Here is a 23,452-nt window from a genome sequence, read left to right on the forward strand (position 1 = left end):
GATCTTTACCACCACCTCCAGGATCTACCGCCCTGTTTGTCTCCTCTCCCTCACCTACTTTCTTCTCCTGTACAATTTGCTCAGCTAAAAGAGACGGGGAAGGCTCCTCAGCAGAGTCCTGTGTTACAGATTGTAATTCGACTCTGCCACCTAGTCCTTTTACACACGCAGCCTTCTCCTTTCTTAAATAATCCTGAACCTCTTCTGACAAAGGCAACCCAGCATGTGTAACACTTGCTCCATTTGGGTCCGTATGATCTAATGGTACCCTGGCTTGATAAGCTGCCACTTGCTCAGCACGATGCTGATCCAATGCTGTCATAACCATCTTCCACCATTTTCCACACTCCTTTGCTCGTTTTTCATCATCTAAGCCATGCAGCCACAAGTCTTGTCCAGACTTTTTCCACTGCAATCTTTCAAACACCTCATTTGGGTCCTTAAAATATCCTAACTCTTCTGCATAGCTTAACAGCGGCACCAACTCCTTTTTAAAATTTAACTTACACTGTCGCTTTTCTAAAAAGCATATAAATAAATCATACGCTGCCTGCCTATCCATATCCGTATTTAAACGTTAATACCTGTGCGCACAGTCCTCGTTTAAGCAGTTTCCGGCTCTACAGCGTCTTCGGCTTCAAAGCTGTCTTCCCTTTTCTTGCAGCCTCCGGTACTGCTATCCCGGGCCGGCCGTCTTCTTGCCTCCCGGCTTACTGCGAACCTCTCAACGTCCCGAAGAACTTCTTAAACCCTAACGTTTGTCTTCATTAGGGTCCCGTGTTCGAGCGCCACTTACTGCAAGAAGGGGGCCGCTTATTCGACCAATTTGATCAGCGGATTCCAACTTTATTGAGCATCAGACACATCTTATATACCGTTTGCTATAATTATGCCCACTTGGCAACATACTATTGGTTGCTCTCTAAAAGGTTACATCATTGTTTTCACAACTCTGTGGAATTCTTCTATCCGGCCTAATTGCTCTCTTTCCCAGATCTCGCCTCCTCCTTATCTTGCTTGCCTCCCATCTCAGGGGCAGCTGGACTTCAGCATACCAAGCAATCAGCACTTTCTCACATCTCCTACTCCGCCACTATATTATCAACAGAGAATTCTTCAAGGCCTGAATTGCACAGGTGTTCCTGGGACCCATGTCCCCTCTTGCTCAAAACAAACCCCAACAACAGTTGTCCTTCACAGTAGAGGCCAGTTTAAGCTCCAAGTGTGCTTTTGCCTCCCTAATTCTCTTCCTACAAGACCTAGCAACATCCTTAAACATTCTGTGGGTTGCCTCCCCTCTCTTCCAAAGGTGATACACCCTCTTTTTTTCCCTCAGTTCCATTAAAAGTTCATGAACCATCCAGGCTGGCCGTCTGCCCCGGTGGCTCATCTTCCGGCACATTGGCACAGCCTGTCCCTGAGCCTTCAACAATTCTTCATTGAAGTAGGTCCAGCTCTCCTGGACCCCTTTGTTTTTAAGGGCTTTATCCCAAGGAACCCTCTGAATTAGTTCCTTGAGTAACCCGAAGTCTGCCCTCCGGAAGTCCAGAGTGGAGGTCTTCTTGCTGCCCCTCTTGGCTTGACCAAAAACCGAGAATTCAATTATCTCGTGGTCACTGGTCCCCAAACACCCTCCAACCACCACATCGCCCACCAGTCCTTCCCTGTTGGTGAAGAGGAGGTCAAGCATAGCCTTGCCCCTGGTAGGCTCTCGCAGCACCTGGGATAAGAAGCTGTCCTCCATGCATTCTAAGAACCTTCTAGACTGTCTCCTCTCTGCCGTGTTGAGTTCCCAGCAGATGTCAAGCAGGTTGAAGTCGCCCATGAGAACAAGGTCCAGAGATCTTGAGACAGCCCTAAGCTGCCTATAGAATGCTTACTTGCAGCCAGCCTGGCCCCATCCAGCCCCACCAGAGGAGCTGTCACAGCAGGCTGGCCTTGGGGTCCCTGTGGTCCACGTCTCACCAATAGGGCAGCAGTGAGGGCAGAACTGAGAGCCTCTCTCCCAGGTGTGCCCACAGCTGTGCTACTACAAGGCTGTTGCCTTCTGCTGAGAGATGGAGGCCATCAGACAAGTAGGAGGAGAAGTCCTGCAAGGAGAGGTTCAAAGCAGCTGTGAATGGCTTTGCCAGCTGCACACAGAAGGGCTTGAGGAAGCTCTCAGCCATCTCTCCCAAGCCAGCCTGGCTCTGCTAGCTGGACACTGGGGGTGCTGCTCATGAAGAGAATGCTCTGGGGGCCAAAGTCACTGCTGTGTGGCACTCAGGGACATGCTCCAGTGCTCATGGAGGTGCTGGGTGGCAGGTTGGGCTTGCTGATCTCAGAGGGTTTTCCCAACCTTAATGACTCTGATCCATGAGGGAAGGCTGCTAGGCTGGGTGAGGCAAGCACCATGCTGAGTGCTGCCCCAGGGAGTGCAGGGGAGCACAGAGGCAGAGTCCAGAGCTATCTGCTGCCTCCAGGAGCCCCTTCCACCCTAAGCTCCTCCACCATTGCAGGGCCAAGGAACCCTGGACTGGCACTGCAGCAGGGGCAGGTTGTATGCAGCTCTCTCCACACCTCCCTGTGGAGCAGTCTGGAGTCTTTGCTTCCTTCACCAGCCTGGGCCACAGTTGCTATCACTCAGTGCTGCAGCAGCTCCTCTGCTGAACCACAGAATGGGTTTTGGTTGGAAAAGCTCTTTCAGAGCATGGAGTCCAACCAGCCAACCCCACCAGGGCTGGTGCTGGCCCATGGCCCTCAGCACCACAGCTCTTCCTCTTTCAAACACCTCCAGGGATGGGGATCCAGCCTTCTCCCTGGGCAGGGAGCTCTCCCACTCCTTGACTATTCTTGCAGCAAAGACATTTCTGCTCATCTCCAGCCTCTGCTCCTATCACTTCTTAACAGGGAGCAGAGCCCAACCCCAGCTCCCTGCAGCTTCCTCCCAGAGAGCTGCAGAGAGCAATGAGGTCTCCCTCAGCCTCCTCTTCTCCACACTCAACACCCCCAGGGCCCTCAGCTGCTCCTCCCCAGCTCTGTTCCCCAGACCCTTCCCCAGCTCTGTTGCCCTTCTCTGGCTCTGCTCCAGCCCTCAATGTCCTTCTTGGAGTGAGGAGCCCAGAATTGAACCCAGCACTCAGGCGGTGGCCTCCCCAGCGCTGGGCACAATCCCTGCCCTACTCCTGCTGCCCACACATTCCCCAGTCCATGGCAGTCCCAAAGCCTTTCCCAGGGCACCATACCTGATTCTTCTACATCAGTGTCCAGAGGTCCAGCACATCTGTGCCCCTGGCCACCTGCACGCAGGCCTGGGCATACTGCCTGGCCTGCCCAGTGCACCCTGGTGGAAGCTGTTTCCTAGGGGCAGGCCCTTGTGTGAGGTCTGTGCAGGAACAGCTCAGACAGCACTTTCAGAGGCAGGGAGCTGGTAGCTACTCCACCAGCTCATCCCAAAGCCTTCTCAGAGGACACAACTGCAAGCTGGCACAGCACGAGGCTGATGACCTGCCAGCCTGGCACCACTGACTTAGTGTCTGCCAGCAAGCTGCAGAGATTGTGCCCCTGCAGCCCATGCCCTTACCTTTGGCAAGGCAGGCCTGCTCCCAGGCTGCCTCCTGAAGAGGAGGAGGGGTGATCAAGAGGACTCTGTCCTGAGTGATGCCCACTGAGCTCAGGTACTGCACCATGCTCTTGAGGTTGGCAGCATACTCCTCCAAGGGGATGTGCTGCTTGGGGTTGAGCTCTGCCAGGGGGTGGAACACAGCCAGCAGTGATGCCAACTGCTCACAGCTTTGTCTCACAGCACAGCCTGCACCTTGCAGCTCCCCCAGCCAGGAGGTGTGAGGGAAGTGCTGCCTCTCAGCACCCAAAGCAGACAAATCAGAGCCTTAAAGAGCTTCTCTCAGAGCCGTGGTCACCTCCAGCCCTTCTGGGATGCAGGGAACCTGCTGGCAGCCTCCTGGAAGCAGTCACTGATGTTTGATCAGAAGAGCTCTGCAGGCTTCCCTTAGAGCCCACAGCCACCTGTCCTCACTTCCTCAACCCCTCTGGTCAGGCACTCCCCAGGCTGCTTTAAAGGCAGGAAAATCAGCTAAGTGCCCAGCTCCAGGCTTAGGTGGGGGGTGCCCAGCTCCAGCTGGAGCTGATGAACACGCCACTGATTCTGAACCCCCTGAGAGGCACCTGTCAAGACCTGCTGAGGAGGAGAGAAGCAGAAGGCCCTGCATGGCCTAAACACCAGTCAAAGAACCATGGCATCATTTAGGGTGGCAAAGCCCCTGAGGCTTACCCATCCCAACCATGCTGCCTGCCAAGGTTGGGGCTGAGCCATGGCCCTCAGCACCACAGCTCTGCCTCTGGGAAACCCCTCCAGGGAAGGGCATTCAGCCACCCCAAGTCCCCGCAGACTGGAAAAGGGGAAACATCACCCCCATTTATCCAGCTGGCAGCCAGTCAGTAGTGGAGTCCCCCAGGGATCAGTGCTGGGCCCCATCCTCTTTAACATCTTTATTGATGATCTGGATGAGGGCATTGAGTCTATCATCAGTAAATTTGCTGATGACACCAAGCTGGGGACAGGAGTTGATATGCTAGAGGGTAGAGAGGCTTTGCAGAGAGACCTCGACAGGCTGGACAGATGGGCAGAGTCCAACGGCATGAGATTTAACGCATCCAAGTGCCGGGTTCTGCACATTGGCCACAACAACCCCATGCAGTGCTACAGGCTGGGGTCAGAGTGGCTGGAGAGCAGCCAGGCAGAGAGGGACCTGGGGGTGCTGGTTGATGGTAGGCTGAACGTGAGCCTGCAGTGTGCCCAGGCAGCCAAGAGGGCCAATGGTATCCTGGCCTGCATCAGGAACAGTGTGGCTAGCAGGAGCAGGGAGGTCATTCTGCCCCTGTACACTGCACTGGTTAGGCCACACCTCGAGTACTGTGTCCAGTTCTGGGCCCCTCAGTTTAGGAAGGATGTTGACTTGCTGGAACGAGTCCAGAGAAGGGCAACGAAGTTAGTGAGGGGCTTGGAACACAAGCCCTATGAGGAGAGACTGAGGGAGCTGGGGCTGCTTAGCCTGGAGAGGAGGAGACTCAGGGGTGACCTTATTGCTCTCTACAACTACCTGAAGGGGGGTTGCAAACAGGCAGAGGTTGGTCTCTTCTCCCAGGCAGCCAGCACCAGAACAAGAGGACACAGTCTCAGGCTGCGCCAGGGGAAGTTCAGGCTGGAGGTCAGGAGGAAGTTTTACACGGAGAGAGTGATTGCCCATTGGAATGGGTTGCCTGGGGATGTGGTGGAGTCGCCGTCACTGGAGGTGTTCAGGAGGAGACTTGACAGGGTGCTTGGTTACATGGGTTAGTTGATTGGGTGGTGTGGGTGATCTTGAAGGTCTCTTCCAACCTGGTCTATTCTATTCTATTCTATTCCATTCTATTCTATTCTATTCTATTTTCAAAAAGGGTAAGAAGGAGAAACCAGGGAACTACAGGCCAGTCAGTCTCACCTCTGTACCTGGAAAGATCATGGAGCAGATCCTCCTGGAGGCACTACTGGCTCAGAAGAATAGTGAAGAGGTGATTTGAACAGTCAGCATGGCTTTGCCAAGGGCAAATCCTGCCTGACCAACATGGTTGCCTTCTATGAGCAGGTGACAAAATTAATAGATGAGGGGTGAGCAACTGATGTCATTTACCTGGACCTGAGCAAAGCCTTCGACACTGTCCCGCACCACATCCTGATCTCCAAACTGGTGACACATGGGTTTGATGGGTGGACCACTAGATGGATAAGGAACTGGCTTGATGGCCGCACCCAAAGAGTGGCTGTCAATGGCTCCATGTCCCAGTGGAGGCCAGTGACAAGCGGAGTCCCTCAGGGATAAGTCCTGGGACCTGTCTTGTTCAACATCTTTGTGGGTGACATGGACAGTGGCATTGAGTGCACCCTCAGCAAGTTTGCTGATGACACCAAGCTGTGTGGTGCAGCAGACACACTGGAGGGAAGGGAGGCCATCCAGAGGGACCTTGACAGGCTGGAGAGGTGTGCACAAGCCAACCTCATGAAGTTCAACAAGAGCAAGTGCAGGGTCCTGCATCTGGGTCGAGGCAATCCCAGGCACAAATACAGGCTGGGCAGTGACTGACTGGAAAGCAGCCCTGAGGAGAGAGACTTGGGGGTGCTGGTGGACAAAAAGCTCAACATGAGCTCTCAATGTGCACTTGCAGCCCGCAAAGCCAATCAGATCATGGGCTGCATCAGGAGAAGTGTGGCCAGCAAGTCAAGGGAGGTGATCCTCCCCCTGTACTCAGCTCTGGTGAGACCCCACCTGGAGTACTGCCTCCAGTTCTGGAGCCCCTATTACAAGAGGGATGTGGAGGTGCTGGAGCATGTCCAGAGAAGGGCCACAAGGATGATCAGAGGGCTGGAGCACCTCTCCTATGAGGACAGACTGAAGGAGTTGGGGCTGTTCAGTCTGCAGAAGAGAAGGCTCCGAGGTGACGTCATTGTGGCCTTCCAGTATCTGAAGGGGACCTACAGGAATGCTGGGGAAGGACTTCTCAGGATCTCAGGTAGTGATAGGACTAGGGGGAATGGAATGAAGCTGGAGGTGGGGAGATTCAGGCTGGATGTGAGAAGGAGGTTCTTCACCATGAGAGTGGTGAAGCCCTGGAATGGGTTGTCCAGGGAGGTGATTGGGGCCCCGTCCCTGGAGGTGTTTAAGCCCAGGCTGGATGAGGCTCTGGCCAGCCTGATCTAGTGTGGGGTGTCCCTGCCCATAGCAGGGGGGTTGGAACTAGATGATCCTTGTGGTCCCTTCCAACCCTGACTGATACTATGATACTATGATACTATGATACTATGATACTATGATACCCCCTGGGCAGCCTGCGCCAGGCTCTGAGAACCCTTCCAGTCAATAATTTTCTTCTCATCTCCAACCTGAACCTCTCCTCGTGCAACTTGAGGTCTTTTCCTCTTGTCCTCTCAGTTCTTACCAGGCACAAGAGACCACCCCTCACCTGGCTTCAATCTCCCTCCAGGGAGTTGAGGAATAAAAATATTTGGAACAATCCTGTGGTGGGTTAACGCCCTTTTCTGAAAACAACAAAACAAAGCAGGGTGGAGGGCTTGCGGGTACTTTACCCTCCCTGCAGGGCGTTTCCCCCTGGGAAGCTGAGTCTGTTCCACTCCCCCCTCCCTGCCCAGCCAGGGTATAAAAGCAGGACATTGTAGCTGTTGGCGCTCCTTTTTGGCTCCTGCCTCTGCTGGATGAGAGCTACTGCAGCTGTCCTCCTGATCCGCAGCCACGTGGCTGGACCTGATCCTTTTCCCTGCTGCCTCCGCGCCTCCTCGGAGAAAGACTGGTTTTGTATTATTCTTTTCTGTCCCCCTCCCATCCGTCCTTATTCCTTGCCCTTGTGAACCTTTCCTGTTATTCTTTTATATATATCTATATATAGTTTAAAGAAAATCCTTCACCACTCTACTTCCAAGACGACTCCAGATTGTTGTTTAGTGGATTTGCTCCTTACCCTTTTTTTTCCCTCTCTGTTTGGGGGGGGGGGGGGGGGGGGGGGGGCGCGAGTGGGGAAGAGATTCTCAGCCTTTCCTCCATCTGGGCTCTTAACTCCCAGTTAAGGCTCAAACCACTACAATTTTTGGCGCCTCCAACATGGGGCTTGGAAATTAATATTGCATTGGGAAAGCAATACTTTTTCTGAAAATGGGACTGGAAGTAGAAATGGCAATTTTAAAGAACCTGATGGTCCAAGCCTTTGCATGGGTGTTTGGCTGGATCTTTTGGACCCACATCTACAAATTAATAACTTACCATGTGGTGTGGTTAATGATAGAGACGCTGATCAACAGGATAAAAACTTTACCAATTAAGTTAGGCATGTATCTCTTGAATTCATTGAATTTCACTGTCAGTGGTAACTTTTCTAACATAGGAAACTTTCCTGAAGCAGGTTATTATGGGCAACGGAGATTGGAATCAATACGGCTGACCAATATGATCGAGTATTGTTCCTTTATTGTTCCAGTGTTGCAGGCCGATGGTGCAGGCCTACGGAGCAGGCCTGTAGTGCAAGTATAGCACAGTAAAGTAAAGTGTAGAAGAAGAAGAGACAGGAAAGGCAGAAGTGCATAGCAAGGCAACTGCTACAACTTATATAAACTCAGAGTGCCTTGTTGGCATGGCTTCATTGGTTCCCTATGATGACCACACATCGCACTATTATAGATTATTGGTCCAACTACTAACGACACGCAAGGTTTGTTGATGCAGGTGCATGTCCTGTTGTCCCAAGATAACTGTCCATGTTTATAGCTACCAGTGCCTTGTTTTAGTTACATGCTGCAGGCACAGCACTGTTTTGCTCCACTGCTAGCTGGCTCTGCATTTATGCTGAGCATGGCCTACCACCATGTCAGGCTCTAGGCCTGCACTGCCAGATTGCTCACACTGCTCATCGCTGGCATTGCCACAGGCTATGAAACCAATGGTGTAGTGCCTGTGATGGAAAATTGCTTTACATTGCAATATGCTCCATATGCTTAAATGCAATCCTTATAGGGGCATTTGCTGTGACCTTGTTGGGTGGGGGACGAGCTAACCCATTAAGAGCTGTTTGGAGGGTGATAACACATTCCTTTGTGCTCTTTAATGACTGGGGGCGTGTCTGCTGTGGGCATTGTAAGCACTCTGTAGACACAAAGAGGGAGGGGTCGGGTTGTAATGAATGTGCCAGCTCTCAGCCTGAGCCCCAGGCACAAGGGTTTGCCCCACCACCAGCAGTCCCACAGTTGACCCCTGATGCTCCTGCCAATGCAGTCTCTCTAGCACCGGTCACCACACGCAGCAAAAGAAATCAAAAATCATCGCCAAGCACAGATGGTGAGGAAGGAACCTCAGCAGGCCCCAGCACCTCTGTCTCAGTCCGGAGACACAGTTCTTTTAAATATTCCCGCGTTGTGAAATTAGAGGCACAAACGAGGCCAAAATATCAACAGCTAGACTATTTATTACATAAATGAAGTGGATATAAAGAAGGGGAGAGGGAGAAAATAGAGAGGGAGAGAGAAAAGAGAGAGAGAAGAGGAAAGGAATTATATTACCACACCCCTCATCCCCCCCAAGACAGTTTGAGTCTGTGGAGGAAAGGTGCTGCAGGAGATGTTGGGTTGGTACAGGAACGGTGCTGAGGCTCTGGCTGGAGATGAGCTGTGGTCCTCTGGGGAGATGTTGGGTTGGTACAGGAACGGTGCTGAGGCTCTGCCTGAAGAAGACCTGTGGTCCTCTGAGCAGCCTGGGTCTGTAGAGCAGCATTGTCCTGGGCTTTCCCTTCTCAGCGGCATGGTCCGTCTCGTCCGTCTCCTGTGTTTTCCTTCATCTCCGTTTTCCTTCTCCCTAACACGCCAGTAGTTGCTTAAGTCTTTTATACAGTTTTTAGTCCTTAGGTATGTATCCAAGTATTGTCCCTTAGGAATTCCAGGGGCCAGGAAAACATCCTTAGGTAAATGTCCCGGTATTGTTCCCCCCGGAAATCTTTCTGTGCATTTCTGTGTGTTTGGGCAAGAGATCTGGATGGGGGGTGGAGGGGGGCCCTCCTCCTCCTCCATCTCCCTCCAGACAAACCCCCACACTCATTACACATCAGGAAACAGGTGGTGAACCCATTGTCTACCCTTTCCAGGGTACTTGATGGGTGGAGATTATCTTGTCCTGAAGGCGTGAATGGCTGGGTCATTGTTGTAGTCCAGCTGTGGCCCAGTGAGCAATGTTATCCTGCACCTTCCAAGAGTCCTTCTAGTGGCTCTGCCCAACACATATTGTCTGGGCAAACAGCAAGTGATTTTATCTTTGTTGAGTCACAAAAAGAGAGACAAACTTTTAGTCTCTCACAACCTCACAGAACCCAGTAGTGGATGAAGATGATTCAGACCAGGAAATAACTGTTACATCGCTGCCCAGAAAGGAACTAAGGCAAACTTGTCTGGACTACGCAAGGAAAGAGGGTGAGCCAATACTAAGCTGGGCCCTGAGATGCTGGGACGAGGGGGTGGACACAGTGGACCTGGATAAGAAGGAGGCGAAGCTTTTAGGCTCCCTGACTCGTGATGCCGGTCTGGACAAAGAGTTAGCCAAACTTGATGGAATACACACTCTCTGGGCCCGGATCCTCAATGCCATCATGAGCCGGTACCGCTCAAGAGATGACCTGCCCTGGGCCCCAGTTAGATGGACAACTATGGAACAGGGCATTCGGTATCTGAAGCAGATGGCCGTGGTGGAAATAATTTGTGGGGATGGCCAGCTCCCTTTGGACCCAGATGAGGTGCCCATGAGATGGCCCTTCGTAAAGAAACTCACCCAGGGTGCTCCTCAGAAATATGCTCACACATTAGGAGGGATATTCCTGACTGGACAGGATGGAAGTCCTAAAACTGTCTGTGAGTTTGCCAATGATTTAAGGGAATATGAGGACAGCGTAAATCAGAAACCCCTGATCTCAGCCATAGAAACTATGGCTAAAGACATTGTCAAAGAGATCAAGACCTCCATGTCTGAACTGAAAAAGGGGAGCGATACCTCCTTTTCCCCTTCTCCTTCAGAATTAGTCCAGGTTTCAGCAATCAGGAACAGGTGACCTTCCCCTAGGAGATCACCCCAAGCCAATCGGGGAATGTCAAGGGGGTCTCTGTGGAGGTTCCTCTGTGACCATGGAGAGGACATGGACACCTGGCATGGCCAACCCACCTCTGCCATCTGAAACAGAGTGTGGGAACTGCAAGGTGGGCACCATGGGGATAACTCATCCAGGAGAAGGGCTGCCCCCCAGTTTCCCAGAGTGGTCCCTCTCGCTCAAGAGACCCTTCCCCTAGTAACACAGGACCGTGTGACAAGTGTGGGCATCGCTGCCAGCATTAGAGGTGCCCTACCTCCAGCCAGGTGGAGGCCAGGGACAAGAGTATACTGGGATGTGTATGTGAAATGGCCTGGCACTTCAGAAGCCCTGAAGTACCGAGCTCTGGTGGACACACGGGGCCAATGCACCCTGATACCATCAAGGTACAAAGGGGCTGAGCCCATAAGCATTCAGGGAGTCACAGGAGGGTCACAAGACCTGACTGTACTGCAAACTGAGATAAGCCTGACCGGGAATGAATGGGGAAAGCACGACATAGTGACTGGTCCAGATGCACCTTGCATTCTTGGCATTGACTTTCTGCGGGAGGGATGCTTCAAGGACCCTAGGGGGCACAAGTGGGCGTTTGGGGTGGCAGCTGTGGAGACTGCAGGCAAAGAACAGCTGTCCACCATGCCCGAGCTGTCGGATGACCCCTCCGTAGTGGGCAGCCATAAGGTGCAGGATTTGAAGTTACCTATTGCCTCTCGCATAGTACATCGCAGGCAATACAGGACCAACAGAGACTCTCTGCACCCCATACACCAACTGATTCGACGACTGGAGAGCCAGAGGGTGGTCAGCAAGGCTCACTCCCTCTTCAACAGCCCGATATGGCCAGTGCGGAAGGCAAATAGGGAATGGAGACTGACTGTGGACTACCGTGGCCTGAATAAAGTGACTCCTCCGATCAGCGCTGCCGTGCCGGACATGCTGGAGCTCCAGTACGAGCTGGAATCGAAGGCGGCCAAGTGGTATGCCACAATTGACATTGCTAATGCCTTTTTCTCCATTCCCATTGCAGAAGAATGCCGGCCACAGTTTGCTTTCACCTGGAGGGGAGTACAGTATCAATGGAATCGGTTGCCTCAGGGCTGGGTCCATAGCTCAACCATCTGCCATGAGGTGATCCAGACTGCCTTAGAGAAAGGTGGAGCCCCTGAGCATCTGCAGTTCATCGATGATATCATTGTATGGGGTGAGACAGCAGGGGAAGTTTACCAGAAGGGTAAGAGGATAATTGACATCCTGCTGGAGGCTGGCTTTGCCATCAAGAGAAGCAAGGTGAAAGGGCCTGCCAGGGAGATCCAGTTCCTGGGTGTTCAATGGCAGGATGGCCATCGCCACATCCCTCAGGAGGTGGTGAACAGGGTAGCCACTATGGTGCAGCCCACAAACAAGAAAGAAACACAGTCGTTTTTGGGGCTTGTGGGCTTCTGGGAAATGCACATTCCCGGGTACAGTCAAATTGTGAAGCCTCTCTTCCATGTAACAAGGAAGAAAAATGATTTTGTGTGGGGACCTGAGCAGCAGGTGGCGTTTGACCAGATCAAACGAGAGGTGGTCCATGCTGTGGCTCCGGGACCTGTTCGAACTGGGCCAGAGATCAAGAATGTGCTGTACACTGCGGCTGGTGAGAATGGTCCTACATGGAGCTTGTGGCAGAAGGCTCCTGGTGAAACCAGGGGCAGGCCCCTAGGTTTCTGGAGGAAGGGGTACAAAGGCTCTGAGGCCAACTACACTGCGACAGAGAAGGAAATCCTAGCTGCCTATGAGGGCATCCGGGCTGCCTCTGAGGTAATTGGGACTGAGTCACCTCTATTTCTAGCTCCAAGGCTTCCAGTCCTGACCTGGATGTTCAAAGGAAGAGGTTCAACCCCACATCATGCCACAGATGCTACCTGGAGTAAGTAGATGGCCCTGATAACTCAGCAAGCTCAGATGGGGAGCTTCAAACGCCCTGGCATAGTGGAAGTGATCACCAGTTGGCCAGAGGGTGCTGACTTTGGAATGCCACCAGAGCAGACAGTGACCCATGCTGAGGAGGCTCCCCCATATAATGATCTCCCTGAGAATGAGATACAGATGGGTCCTGCTGGCTTGTAGGAAGCAAGCGGATGTGGAGCGGAAGGCAGTTGTCTGGAGCCCAACAAGGCAAGTGTCGGAAGCAAGGGATGGAGAAGGTGAATCCAGTCAGTACGCAGAGGTAAAAGCTGTCCAGCTGGCCCTGGATATAGCAGAACGAGAGAACTGGCCAGTGCTGTACCTCTACACTGACTCCTGGATGGTAGCCAATGCCTTGTGGGGGGGGCTGAAGGAATGGAGGAGGAACGGGTGGCAGAGAAAAGGGAAGCCTGTTTGGGCCGCTGACCTGTGGCAAGACGTCACTGCCTGCCTGGACAGGCTGCCAACCAAGGTACGGCACATCGATGCACACATCCCCAAGAGCAGAGCCACAGAGGAGCACAAGCACAACCACCAAGCAGACCTGGCTGCTAAGATCTCCCAAATAGACTTGGGCTGGGAACGCAAGGGCGAGCTGTTCTTAGCTCGCTGGGCCCATGACACTTCTGGCCACCAAGGGAGAGATGCCACATACCGGTGGGCTCGGGACAGATCAGTGGACATCTCTATGGAGGCCATCTCACAGGTCATCCATGAGTGTGACATCTGTGCTGCCATCAAGCAGGCCAAGCGCATGAACCCTCTGTGGTATGGGGGGAGATGGTTGAAATACAAGTACGGAGAGGCCTGGCAGATAGACTACATCACCCTTCCTCGGTCTCACAGTGGCAAGCAGTATGTACTGGCCATGGTGGAGGCAAGTACAGGGTGGCTGGAGACCTACCCAGTACCTCATGCCACTGCTCACAACACCATCCTGGGCCTAGAGAGACATATCCTGTGGAGACAGAGCACCCCTGGGAGGATTGAATCAGACAATGGAACCCACTTCAAGAACCATCTCATAAGTATCAGCAACAGAGATTGGAATCAATATGGCTGACCAATATGATCGAGTATTGTTCCTTTATTGTTCCAGTGTTGCAGGCAGATGGTGCAGGCCTGTAGTGCAGGCCTATAGTGGAGGCCTGTAGTGCAAGCATAGCACAGTAAAGTGTAGAAGAAGAAGAGACAGGAAAGGCAGAAGTGCGTAGCAAGGCAACTTCTACAACTTATATAAACTCGGAGTGCCTTGTTGGCATGGCTTCATTGGTTCCCATCGCACTATTACAGATTATTGGTCCAACTACTAATGACACAACGAGGTTGTTGATGCAGGTGCATGTCCTGTTGTCCCAAGATAACTTTCCATGTTTATAGCTACCAGTGCCTTGTTTTAGTTACATGCTGCAGGCACAGCACTGTTTTGCTCCACTGCTAGCTGGCTCTGCATTTATGCTGAGCATGGCCTACCACCATGTCAGGCTCTAGGCCTGCACTGCCAGATTGCTCACACTGCTCGTCGCTGGCATTGCCACAAATCCCCCTTTTTGTTTTTGTGAGCAATCTGGTCATGGGAGTTGTTCTCATCCCATACAAGATGCTACTGCAAACACAGAAGCAAGCAAGGTAAAGCTAAGCTGTATAGCAAAAGCAAGAGTTCTGTAGTGCAGCATGTCTAACAGACTGGTGTAACCCATACAAGGCACAAAGCTTAAGTTGAACTAGTTACAATGCTCTACAGAGCTGGCATAATACATGGTCAAAGATAAACATTGTAAAGAAGAACTTAGATCTTAACAGTTCTGATCTTTACATTTCACTCCTCTTATTGACAGAGACGACTTGATTATGCCTGAACACATTGCACACAGAGATTGAGGCACAAATGCAATCCTTAGCACTGTCTCTTACAATCTGCTTTAGGATTATGTTGCATCTTTATTTTCTCTAGGATGGTCAAAAATCATGAATTGTTTAATGGTAGCAAGATTCCTTTAATCTGTAAAGGTAGATCTGGCCAGGCTCTAGCTTCACAGACAGAAAACTTGCAGGAAAGCAGCAAGAGCAAAAAGAGCTTCATTGCTTTGCCCAATATAAAATTACACAGAATAATGTGTTTTTGCTCATCCTAGTAATTCTGATCTCTTAATGTTCACACAACAGTTAAGCAGCCACAACACTCAGTTATAAGTTAGATGCTTTCTGTTGGCATCTTGGTTTATCGTGACCGTCGTTGAGGTCAGTGCTAAGCAGGTTTGCTGATTGTCATTTTCATAACAGTTGTGCCGTGTTCGTGCTGTCTTGTGGTGATGTCTACATTCAGAGGCACATGTAGTTAACAAAAGAGAGAATACAAAGTTATCAAGCAACCACAATATTCAGTCCTAATTCGCACGATGCTGTGGTACATTCTTTTGAGTGATGCTGTTTGATCCCAGATTATCATAGCAGTTATTGTGATCGATGTTCAACTGCATGGGAAATGCTGTGTCCTCATGGTCTTGATTCTTCTGCCGTTGTTTATTGCGATGATTGCAGTTAGCAGAAAAGAAGGCTCGAGGTGACCTGATAGTGGCCATCCCGTATCTGAAGAGAGCCTACAAGAATGCTGGGGAGGGACATCCTAGCATGTCAGGAAATTACAGGACTAGGGAGAATGGAACAAGGCTGGGGATGGGAAGATTCAGGCTAGATGTGAGGAAGAAATTCTTCACTGTGAAAGTGGTGAAGCCCTGGAATGGGTTGCCCAGGGAGGTGGCCAAGGCCCCATGCCTGGAAGTGTTTAAGACCAGGCTGGACGAGGCTCTAGCCTGCCTGATTCAGTGTGAGGTGTCCCTGCCCATGGCAGTGGTTGGAACTAAATGATCCTTGTGGTCCTTTCCAACCCTGACTCATTCCACGAGTCTATGATTCCACAGATTTTGTAACTAATTTTGACAGTTTTTTGTTTGTTTTTAAGGTGAGCTATTTTCAACTTTGTAATTAATTCTTGCTTCATTTCTTTAACATTTAAAAATCTACTTTTAATAAATCTATTTCATTTTGTTTGATTTCATTAGATGTGTATTTTTTTTTCTAAGTTTATTTTTTTCCCATTATTTTTACGTTTGCAATTGTTTGTGTTTAATTTTGTAATTTCTTTTAATTTCAGTTTGATTTTTTGTAAATTATTTTTATTTTTATATTTTTTCTTTTTAATTCTAATTTGAGTTGTTTCATATTTTATGTTGAATGTATTTCTTTTATTATTTATTTTTGTTTCTTTTTGTTATTTCATTTAATTTTTAGTTATTTTCTATTCTGAATTTATTATTTTTACATGTTTAATATTTTGACTTTTAATCTAGTTCTTTTGTTTAATCTTTAATTCATTTTAATTTCTGGTTTTTAAATTATTTTTATACTGTTTTAATGTGTTTTTTTGTTGGTTTTTTTCCATTGCATTTTATTACATTTTTTTATCTGCACTTTTTAATTATTTATTGTTAACTTTTTTGTTTTCTTAATTTTAATCTAATTTTGATATAATTTTTCAATTAATTTTTGTTATTTTGCATTTAATTTTTTCTTTGTTCTTTAAATTTTTATTATTATTATTTGTAACCTACTTTTTGTAATTTTTAAAATTTTATATCTTTTTTATCTTCTTTATTGTAATTTTTATTTTGTTATTGTAATTTTTTAATCTGTATTTCAATTTGTTATTCTAATCAATTTTTTATTTTCAATTTCTTTTTTTTTGTAATTTCTATTTTTTCTTTTTATCTAGTGTTTAATCTTTTATTTTTTGATATTATATTCTTTATTGTAATTATTTATTATTTCACGTTTGTTTTATTTAATCTGTTTTCTATTTTAATTTTTATTTTTACTTTTATATGATATTTTTAGACCTTTTCTATTGTTTTTATTATAATTTTTCCTTTTAATTTTCTTGGGTTTTTCTTTGTATAATTTTTTGTTTTGATAATCTTGATAATCCTTATTTTTATTTTTTGCTAACAATTCTTATGTTTTTTCTGTTAATAGCTATTCTGTTTTAGTAATCCTTATGATTTTTCAGTGTGTCATATTTTGTTTTTAATATTTTGTTTTTATTGTTGCTCTTCTTTTTTTTATTACTATTCTGTTATTTAGTACTCTATCTTTTGTATCCAGAGTTTTTGTGCTTTTGTTATATATTTCTATGTTTACATTTTTTCTTTGCACTTGTTACCTTTTTGCTTACCATTTTTTTTTGCATTTTTTGTATTTTTTCTAGTCTATGTCTAAGAAGGAAATATAAAGACATTACCTTAGCTAAGGAATACTTTTAAAAATTAATACTTATTTACTACAAACCTTAACTATATTACATGGAGCTCCTTTGAAATGCCATGGCACACAACTAAGAAGGTTCAAACCAAAAGAAAATCTTACAATGTGAACTCATTACTAAGTACTTACACCTTACTACAATTACTATGTACTAGGTATCTGTAAATACCAAACGCTTACCAGGAAAACTTAGCAAAACTCTCGATAACAAATCTCTTAAGGACATTGCAATCAGAAATGAAAAAATTAGCACTGTAGCTTTAAATCAGAGCAGAGCTTTGGTTGGCAAGAGTTGTACCAGAAAATCCTCCCTTTTCTGGGGGCGGGGGTAGGGGTGGGTGGCTAGCAAGGTATACTCTAGTTGCTATTGTTTCTGTATTGGGGTCTTAATGACTTGCGGCCTATCATGTCTGAACGACCATTGTTCCACCCATACTGGATTATGTGTTTTCCATTTTAATTTGAGGGTTGGTTGCTGACTAGTAGCCACTACAAAGAAGGAACGGTAACAAGTTTTGCTCCAAGCTGACTTAAGGCTTCTCAACCCAATAGAGCAACTGGAAAGGTTAACCTGTACAGTCTTACAGTGATTGATTTGCCGTAGTTAAAAGCTAATTGCACTGGCTCTTTGCTAACCCAGGTTGTTTGGATACCTTTTAAACACATGACTTCAACATTTGCCATGAGCAATGGCTAGTGACCATTCCATTTATGACTAGGTATAATGATGACATCGTCTCCAGTATCCATAATAATTGAAAATTGTATAATTTGTCCACAAGGGTGTCTGACAGATACAATCTGTTCCAGTTTTCCCTTTTGGATTTCTAGGGCTAATAAGGTATTAGGCATATCGGTGGAACCCGAGCCTTCTTGCCCTTGGATCCTGTTAGAAGTTTTAGGCACTCGGGACTCAGATGGTATTAGCTGAGCAATTTCTGTCCCAACAAGAGTGCTAACAGGAGGGGCAATGGTATAGAGCATAATTTTCATAGCCCAGTCATAATCAGAATGTATTGAACCAGGAATTATAAGGATGCCCTGTCTAGAGGTAGACAATCTGCCAATTAACAGAGCACAGGGTCTGTGACCCAAAGGACCATGCCAATTGAACTCGACAACGCTTTGTGGATTCAAAAGTGATATGCGGCTGTTGTCAGGTCCGCTAACGCGCTGCCAGAGGGGGTGGGGGGGGGAGCGCAGTCCAAGCACCCTGGCTTGGTGTCGTCGCAGAAGTGGTTAGGTCTGAAACACTTTTGAGTCTGTCCAACAGTCTGGCACTTTGATTTAAGGTACCTAGGTTTCTCAGAGGCACGATGATTTCCACCCAGGTTGTTTCCCTTGTGCGGTGGTCATACTGGTGGGGACTGCTTCTATGGCCGTGGCTAGATACATTGCTGCTTGTCGATGCCTTCATTCGTTGTTGTGTCCCGCAGTCATGAGACAGTGGCACCTGTTGATAAAATGCTGAGAACCTGTTTAGTTTCTTCATTAGCATTGTCAAATGCCAAAATATCCAGCATTTCTACCTTCATATCATGAGTCAGGTCTGAATGTATTGAATGCCGTATGTAAGGGATGGTATTGACAAAGGAACCAAGTGTCCCTGTTACACCCTGCTGAGTAATGAAAAGCACAGGATCAGAGTTACTGTCCTATATTCTGGACCACTCTTTGATCACTAAATCCTGACTTAATTGCAAAGCCTTATCAGGAAGCTGCATTTGCTGATAAGATCTAAGAAAGGTCTCGCCCCAACGAGATGGCTAGCGGTGACACCTTTTTGTAAAGAGTCTGCTGGCTGCCGGGGCGTGGCTTCCCAGGCATTTGCAAGTGAATTGCCACTTAATTGAGAAGTTGCAAGGTCTGAGGCGGTGTGACTTTCAAAGCCTCTGCTTGCTGACAGGGGCTGAAATTCAGACAGCTGTCTTGGATGTAACTTTTTTGGATGCAATCAGAATATCATCCATAGATTTATAGATGTGAAAGTCACAATGGGTCTAAGAGGGAAGAGAGTGCCTTGAGGCTACCCATTGATATCAGTGGGTGGAGTCTGCCTTAATCGATGACTCAGTAGATACAGACTTTGTTAAATCCTCCAGGTGTAAGCAAATTGTAAAGTAAACGATCCTTCAAATGAATAATAATCAGGTCCCAATTTGTAGGGGCTGGGAGTTGGGAGGCCAGGTTGTAAGGCACCCATCTCCTCCATGATCGCTTTCAGACCACCTAATTACTGCAAGAAGGGGGCCGCTTATTCGACCAATTTGATCAGCGGATTCCAACTTTATTGAGCATCAGACACATCTTATATACAGTTTGCTATAATTATGCCCACTTGGCAACATACTATTGGTTGCTCTCTAACAGGTTACATCATTGTTTTCACAACTCTGTGGAATTCTTCTATCCGGCCTAATTGCTCTCTTTCCCAGATCTCGCCTCCTCCTTATCTTGCTTGCCTCCCATCTCAGGGGCAGCTGGACTTCAGCATACCAAGCAATCAGCACTTTCTCACATCTCCTACTCTGCCACTATATTATCAACAGAGAATTCTTCAAGGCCTGAATTGCACAGGTGTTCCTGGGACCCATGTCCCCTCTTGCTCAAAACAAACCCCAACAACACCTAATAAACACCATTTGCTGACATACGTGTGTCAAAAGGGATTAACAAATGTGTTGGAAACAAATGTTTGATTACAGCAGTTGTGTATCCTGACTGTAGCCCATAGGTAGCTATGGCTTGTCTAGCTTCCTTTAACATTAGTCATTTCAGAGACTAGTCATTGTTAACCTTCTCCATCTGTGACTACATTTCCTACAATACCTTTCCACCAGCGCAGCGGGACAGTTCCCTGTCCCTCCCACCTCCCGATCGTCCCATCGGGACTCAATTGGAATTTCCATCGGAGTGCTATACTCTGCTGATAATGTCTGGAATGTAGGAGGCGGGGGGGTGTAGCGCAGCTGAAACCGCTGGGGGGAAGGGGCCATTTCTGCCACCGAGTGGGGGTAGCTGCTGCCGGTGTCAGTGCTGTTATCAGCGGTGCGTCGGTTGATGCCACTTGATCGGAGCCGCTGGTACTCGTGGGGGCCATGGGGAGTTGTGGGAGGCGTCGCCAGGAGAACTGCCAGGGTGTGGGGCGCCATTGGGGTGGGCGCTGCTGGGGTGGTGGGGGCCACCATCGGGGTGGCTGGGGCTCGCAAGAATGCCACCATCACGAGTCTCCAAGTGCTCAATTTTTTTTTTCCTAAGAGGAGTTTCAGGGCAGAGTTGCCGCTGTTCAGCCTCCCAGCGTCGGTCCTCTCATCTTCCAAGCCCAAGCCGTCGCTGGCGGTGTGCTTGCCAAGATGGCGGAGGTGGCGTCTTCTTTGTCTAATTCTTAATGCGTAGCGACCTCAATTTTGATTTTGTGCGCCTTATCAGTTCGACCGGGATTCGCTTCTGCCGCTGTTGACGTAGCAGGAGCAGATTTTTCCGCGCAAAAGGACGGTAATAAGAGAGCCATGATTCGTGTAGAAGGAGTAGCGGGCAATTGAAATTGTGAGGAGGATGCTGATGGAGCGGCAGACGATGTGCAGGGAGAGAGGAGGGGGGCGGAGGGCAGGGGGTGCCTTCCGAGTCTCCCTTTTTCGTCTCGGTTAGAACCAAACGCCGCAGCAGCTGAATCGGGAGTAGACTGCTCTGCTTTTTTCGATTGCAATGTCCGTGACGATCCGTCACACGGTGCTATAGCGAAAAGCTGCTTTTTTAAGCATGTAGCACCTCATCCCACAGCTGGGCTGCAATTTCTTCCCGTGCTTGGGAAGTAAAAGTTTATTTGCCGTGGGGATAACTCTGGGCCCAGGCTAATAGCCCTTTTAAGATCCTAGAATCACCAGTAATACCTCTCATGGAGAGGATAGGTGGAGGGCATTTAGCAGAGCCCCTTCTGTTTGGTGGCTTGCTTCCCCTTGGCCTTCCCCGGTCGCTCACCAGGCCAGGGTGAGATTCACTTCCTTTTTGAGCGTGCGCTGCTAATTTTTTCAGCACAGGGGCAGTGCTATTCCGACCGGCTTTCCGTATCGCTCGGACGTACCTCTTTATGGTGAGTGGATCAGTATCGTAGTCCGGGAATCCCTTGTCCATGAGTTCAGGTGTATTCGGGCACCAGATATGGGCGACGGAGATTGGAATCAATATGGCTGACCAATATGATCGAGTATTGTTCCTTTATTGTTCCAGTGTTGCAGGCCTATAGTGGAGGCCTGTAGTGCAAGTATAGCACAGTAAAGTGTAGAAGAGGAGACAGGAAAGGCAGAAGTGCGTAGCAAGGCAACTGCTACAACTTATATAAACTCGGAGTGCCCTGTTGGCATGGCTTCGTTGGTTCCCTATGATGACCACACATCGCACTATTACAGATTATTGGTCCAACTACTAATGACACAATGAGGTTGTTGATGCAGGTGCATGTCCTGTTGTGCCAAGATAACTGTCCATGTTTATAGCTACCAGTGCCTTGTTTTAGTTACATGCTGCAGGCACAGCACTGTTTTGCTCCACTGCTAGCTGGCTCTGCATTTATGCTGAGCATGGCCTACCACCATGTCAGGCTCTAGGCCTGCACTGCCAGATTGCTCACACTGCTCATCACTGGCATTGCCACACATAAGGGACTGGGCAAAGGAACATGGGATTGAGTGCATTTATCACATCCTATACCATGCACTAGCTGCAGGGAAGGTCGAGCGCTACAATGGCTTGTTAAAGACCACCCTAAAAGCCATGGGGGGTGGAACCTTCGGGAACTGGGAAAAGCACCTAGCTCAAGCCACTTGGTTAGTGAACAGCAGAGGATCTGTGAACCGAGCTGGTCCTGCCCAGTCTGACCTGCTGCAAATAGTGGATGGAGATGGAGTTCCTGTGATTGCTGAGAAGAACCTGCTGGGAAAGTCAGTGTGGGTTTTCCCTGCTGCTGGTGGGGGCAAACCAACCCGAGGGGTGGTCTCGGCTGAGGGGCCTGGTCACACGTACTGGGTCACGTTAGAAACTGGGGACATTCAGTGTATCCCACAGCAGAACGTCACTCTGGCTGAGAGAGGATGAACTCAGAGGAGGCAACACTCATCAATGTATCATAGTAATTGTGAGAATAGTTATAAGTTGTTCTAAGTTTTCCTCTTCTAGCTTAATACCAGCCTAGCATCCAGGACTCAATGTACCCACTGCACACCAACCCAGAGAGCTCCTGCATCATCTCACCTGCACCTGTTCCTGATGTCCCTACAGCAACGGACTGTTCATTATTTTTTTCTTTCCCTTTCAAAGACAGACTGATTCCTGATTCTTCTTCACATGCCTGCCCAGTTCAAGCACTACCTACACTGACCATCACCGGAGAGAGAGAGAGAGAGACTGCCCTGGGAGAGAGCGAGCCGGGATAACAAGGGACTTGCACCAAGGATTCAAATACCACATGTCAAAATTGCATGAAGGGGCTGTGGCAGGAGAGAAGAAGTGGAACAGAGGGGTGGATTGTGGTGGGTTAATGCCCTTTTCTGAAAACAACAAAACAAAGCAGGGTGGAGGGCTTGCAGGTACTTTACCCTCCCTGCAGGGCGTTTCCCCCTGGGAAAGCTGAGTCTGTTCCACTCCCCCCTCCCTGCCCAGCCAGGGTATAAAAAGCAGGACATCATAGCTGTTGGAGCTCCTTTTTGGCTCCTGCCTCTGCTGGATGAGAGCTACTGCAGCTGTCCTCCTGCTCCTCAGCCACGTGGCTGGACCTGATCCTTCTCCCTGCTGCCTCTGCGCTTCCTCAGAGAAAGACTGATTTTGTAGTATTCTTTTCTGTCCCACTCCCATCCGTCCTTGTTCCTTGCCCTTGTGAGCCTTTCCTGTTATTGTTATATATATAGTTTAAAGAAAATTCTTTGCCTCTCTACTTCCAAGCTGACTCCAGATTGTTGTTTAGTGGATTTGCTCCTTACTCTTTTTTTTTTTTTTTCCCTCTCTGTTTGGAGGGAGGAGGGGGGAGTGGGGAAGAGATTCTCAGCCTTTCCCCCATCTGGGCTTTTAACTCCCAGTTAAGGCTCAAACCACTACAAATCCACTGTAAAAATGAAGAGAGGGCAACAGGAGCTGCAGCAGGAAAGCTCTGTATAACCTTCTGCCTGTGAAACTGTCCTGAGAGGAGAGCCCACAAGCAAACCAACCCCAAGCCCAACCCCAGCTGCTGTACTTTCCAGAGCACTGTCATTAGCACCAAAGAAGAGAGTCACTGCAGCAACAGCCTCAGCACCTGCAGGGATCAGCCTGGGAAGGAGCAGCTTGGCCCACCTGGAGTTGTACCCTGAGAACCCATGGTTGAGGACATCACACCTCCTGAAACACAGACACCCAGCAACAGGAAACTCTTCAGAGTGAACCTGGGGAGACTCTGGCACAGGTTGCCCAGGGAGGCTGTGGATGCCTCCTGCCTGGAGGTGTTCAAGGCCTTGAGCAACCAGGGCTGGAAGGAGGTTGAAGATCATCCCTT

The 23,452-nt window shown here is 48.8% G+C and overlaps 1 protein-coding gene across 1 annotated transcript in view; it reads right to left on the minus strand.

Annotated features, from left to right (window-relative positions):
- Nucleotides 1–1,879: 1,879 nt before the first annotated feature.
- IAH1 (isoamyl acetate hydrolyzing esterase 1 (putative)) overlaps nt 1,880–23,452 on the minus strand; it is a 48,489-nt gene continuing 26,916 nt past the window's right edge. The window contains 4 exon segments of the mRNA XM_068155366.1: nt 1,880–2,090; nt 3,225–3,322; nt 3,563–3,724; nt 23,156–23,298. Of these exon segments, the coding sequence (XP_068011467.1) occupies nt 1,923–2,090; nt 3,225–3,322; nt 3,563–3,724; nt 23,156–23,298 (571 nt within the window). The 3' untranslated portion in view covers nt 1,880–1,922.

This window comes from Melanerpes formicivorus, unplaced genomic scaffold (assembly GCF_026170545.1).
Source record: "Melanerpes formicivorus ecotype bairdi unplaced genomic scaffold, bMelFor1.0.p_v2 SCAF_31, whole genome shotgun sequence".
Classification (NCBI taxonomy): Eukaryota; Metazoa; Chordata; class Aves; order Piciformes; family Picidae; genus Melanerpes; species Melanerpes formicivorus.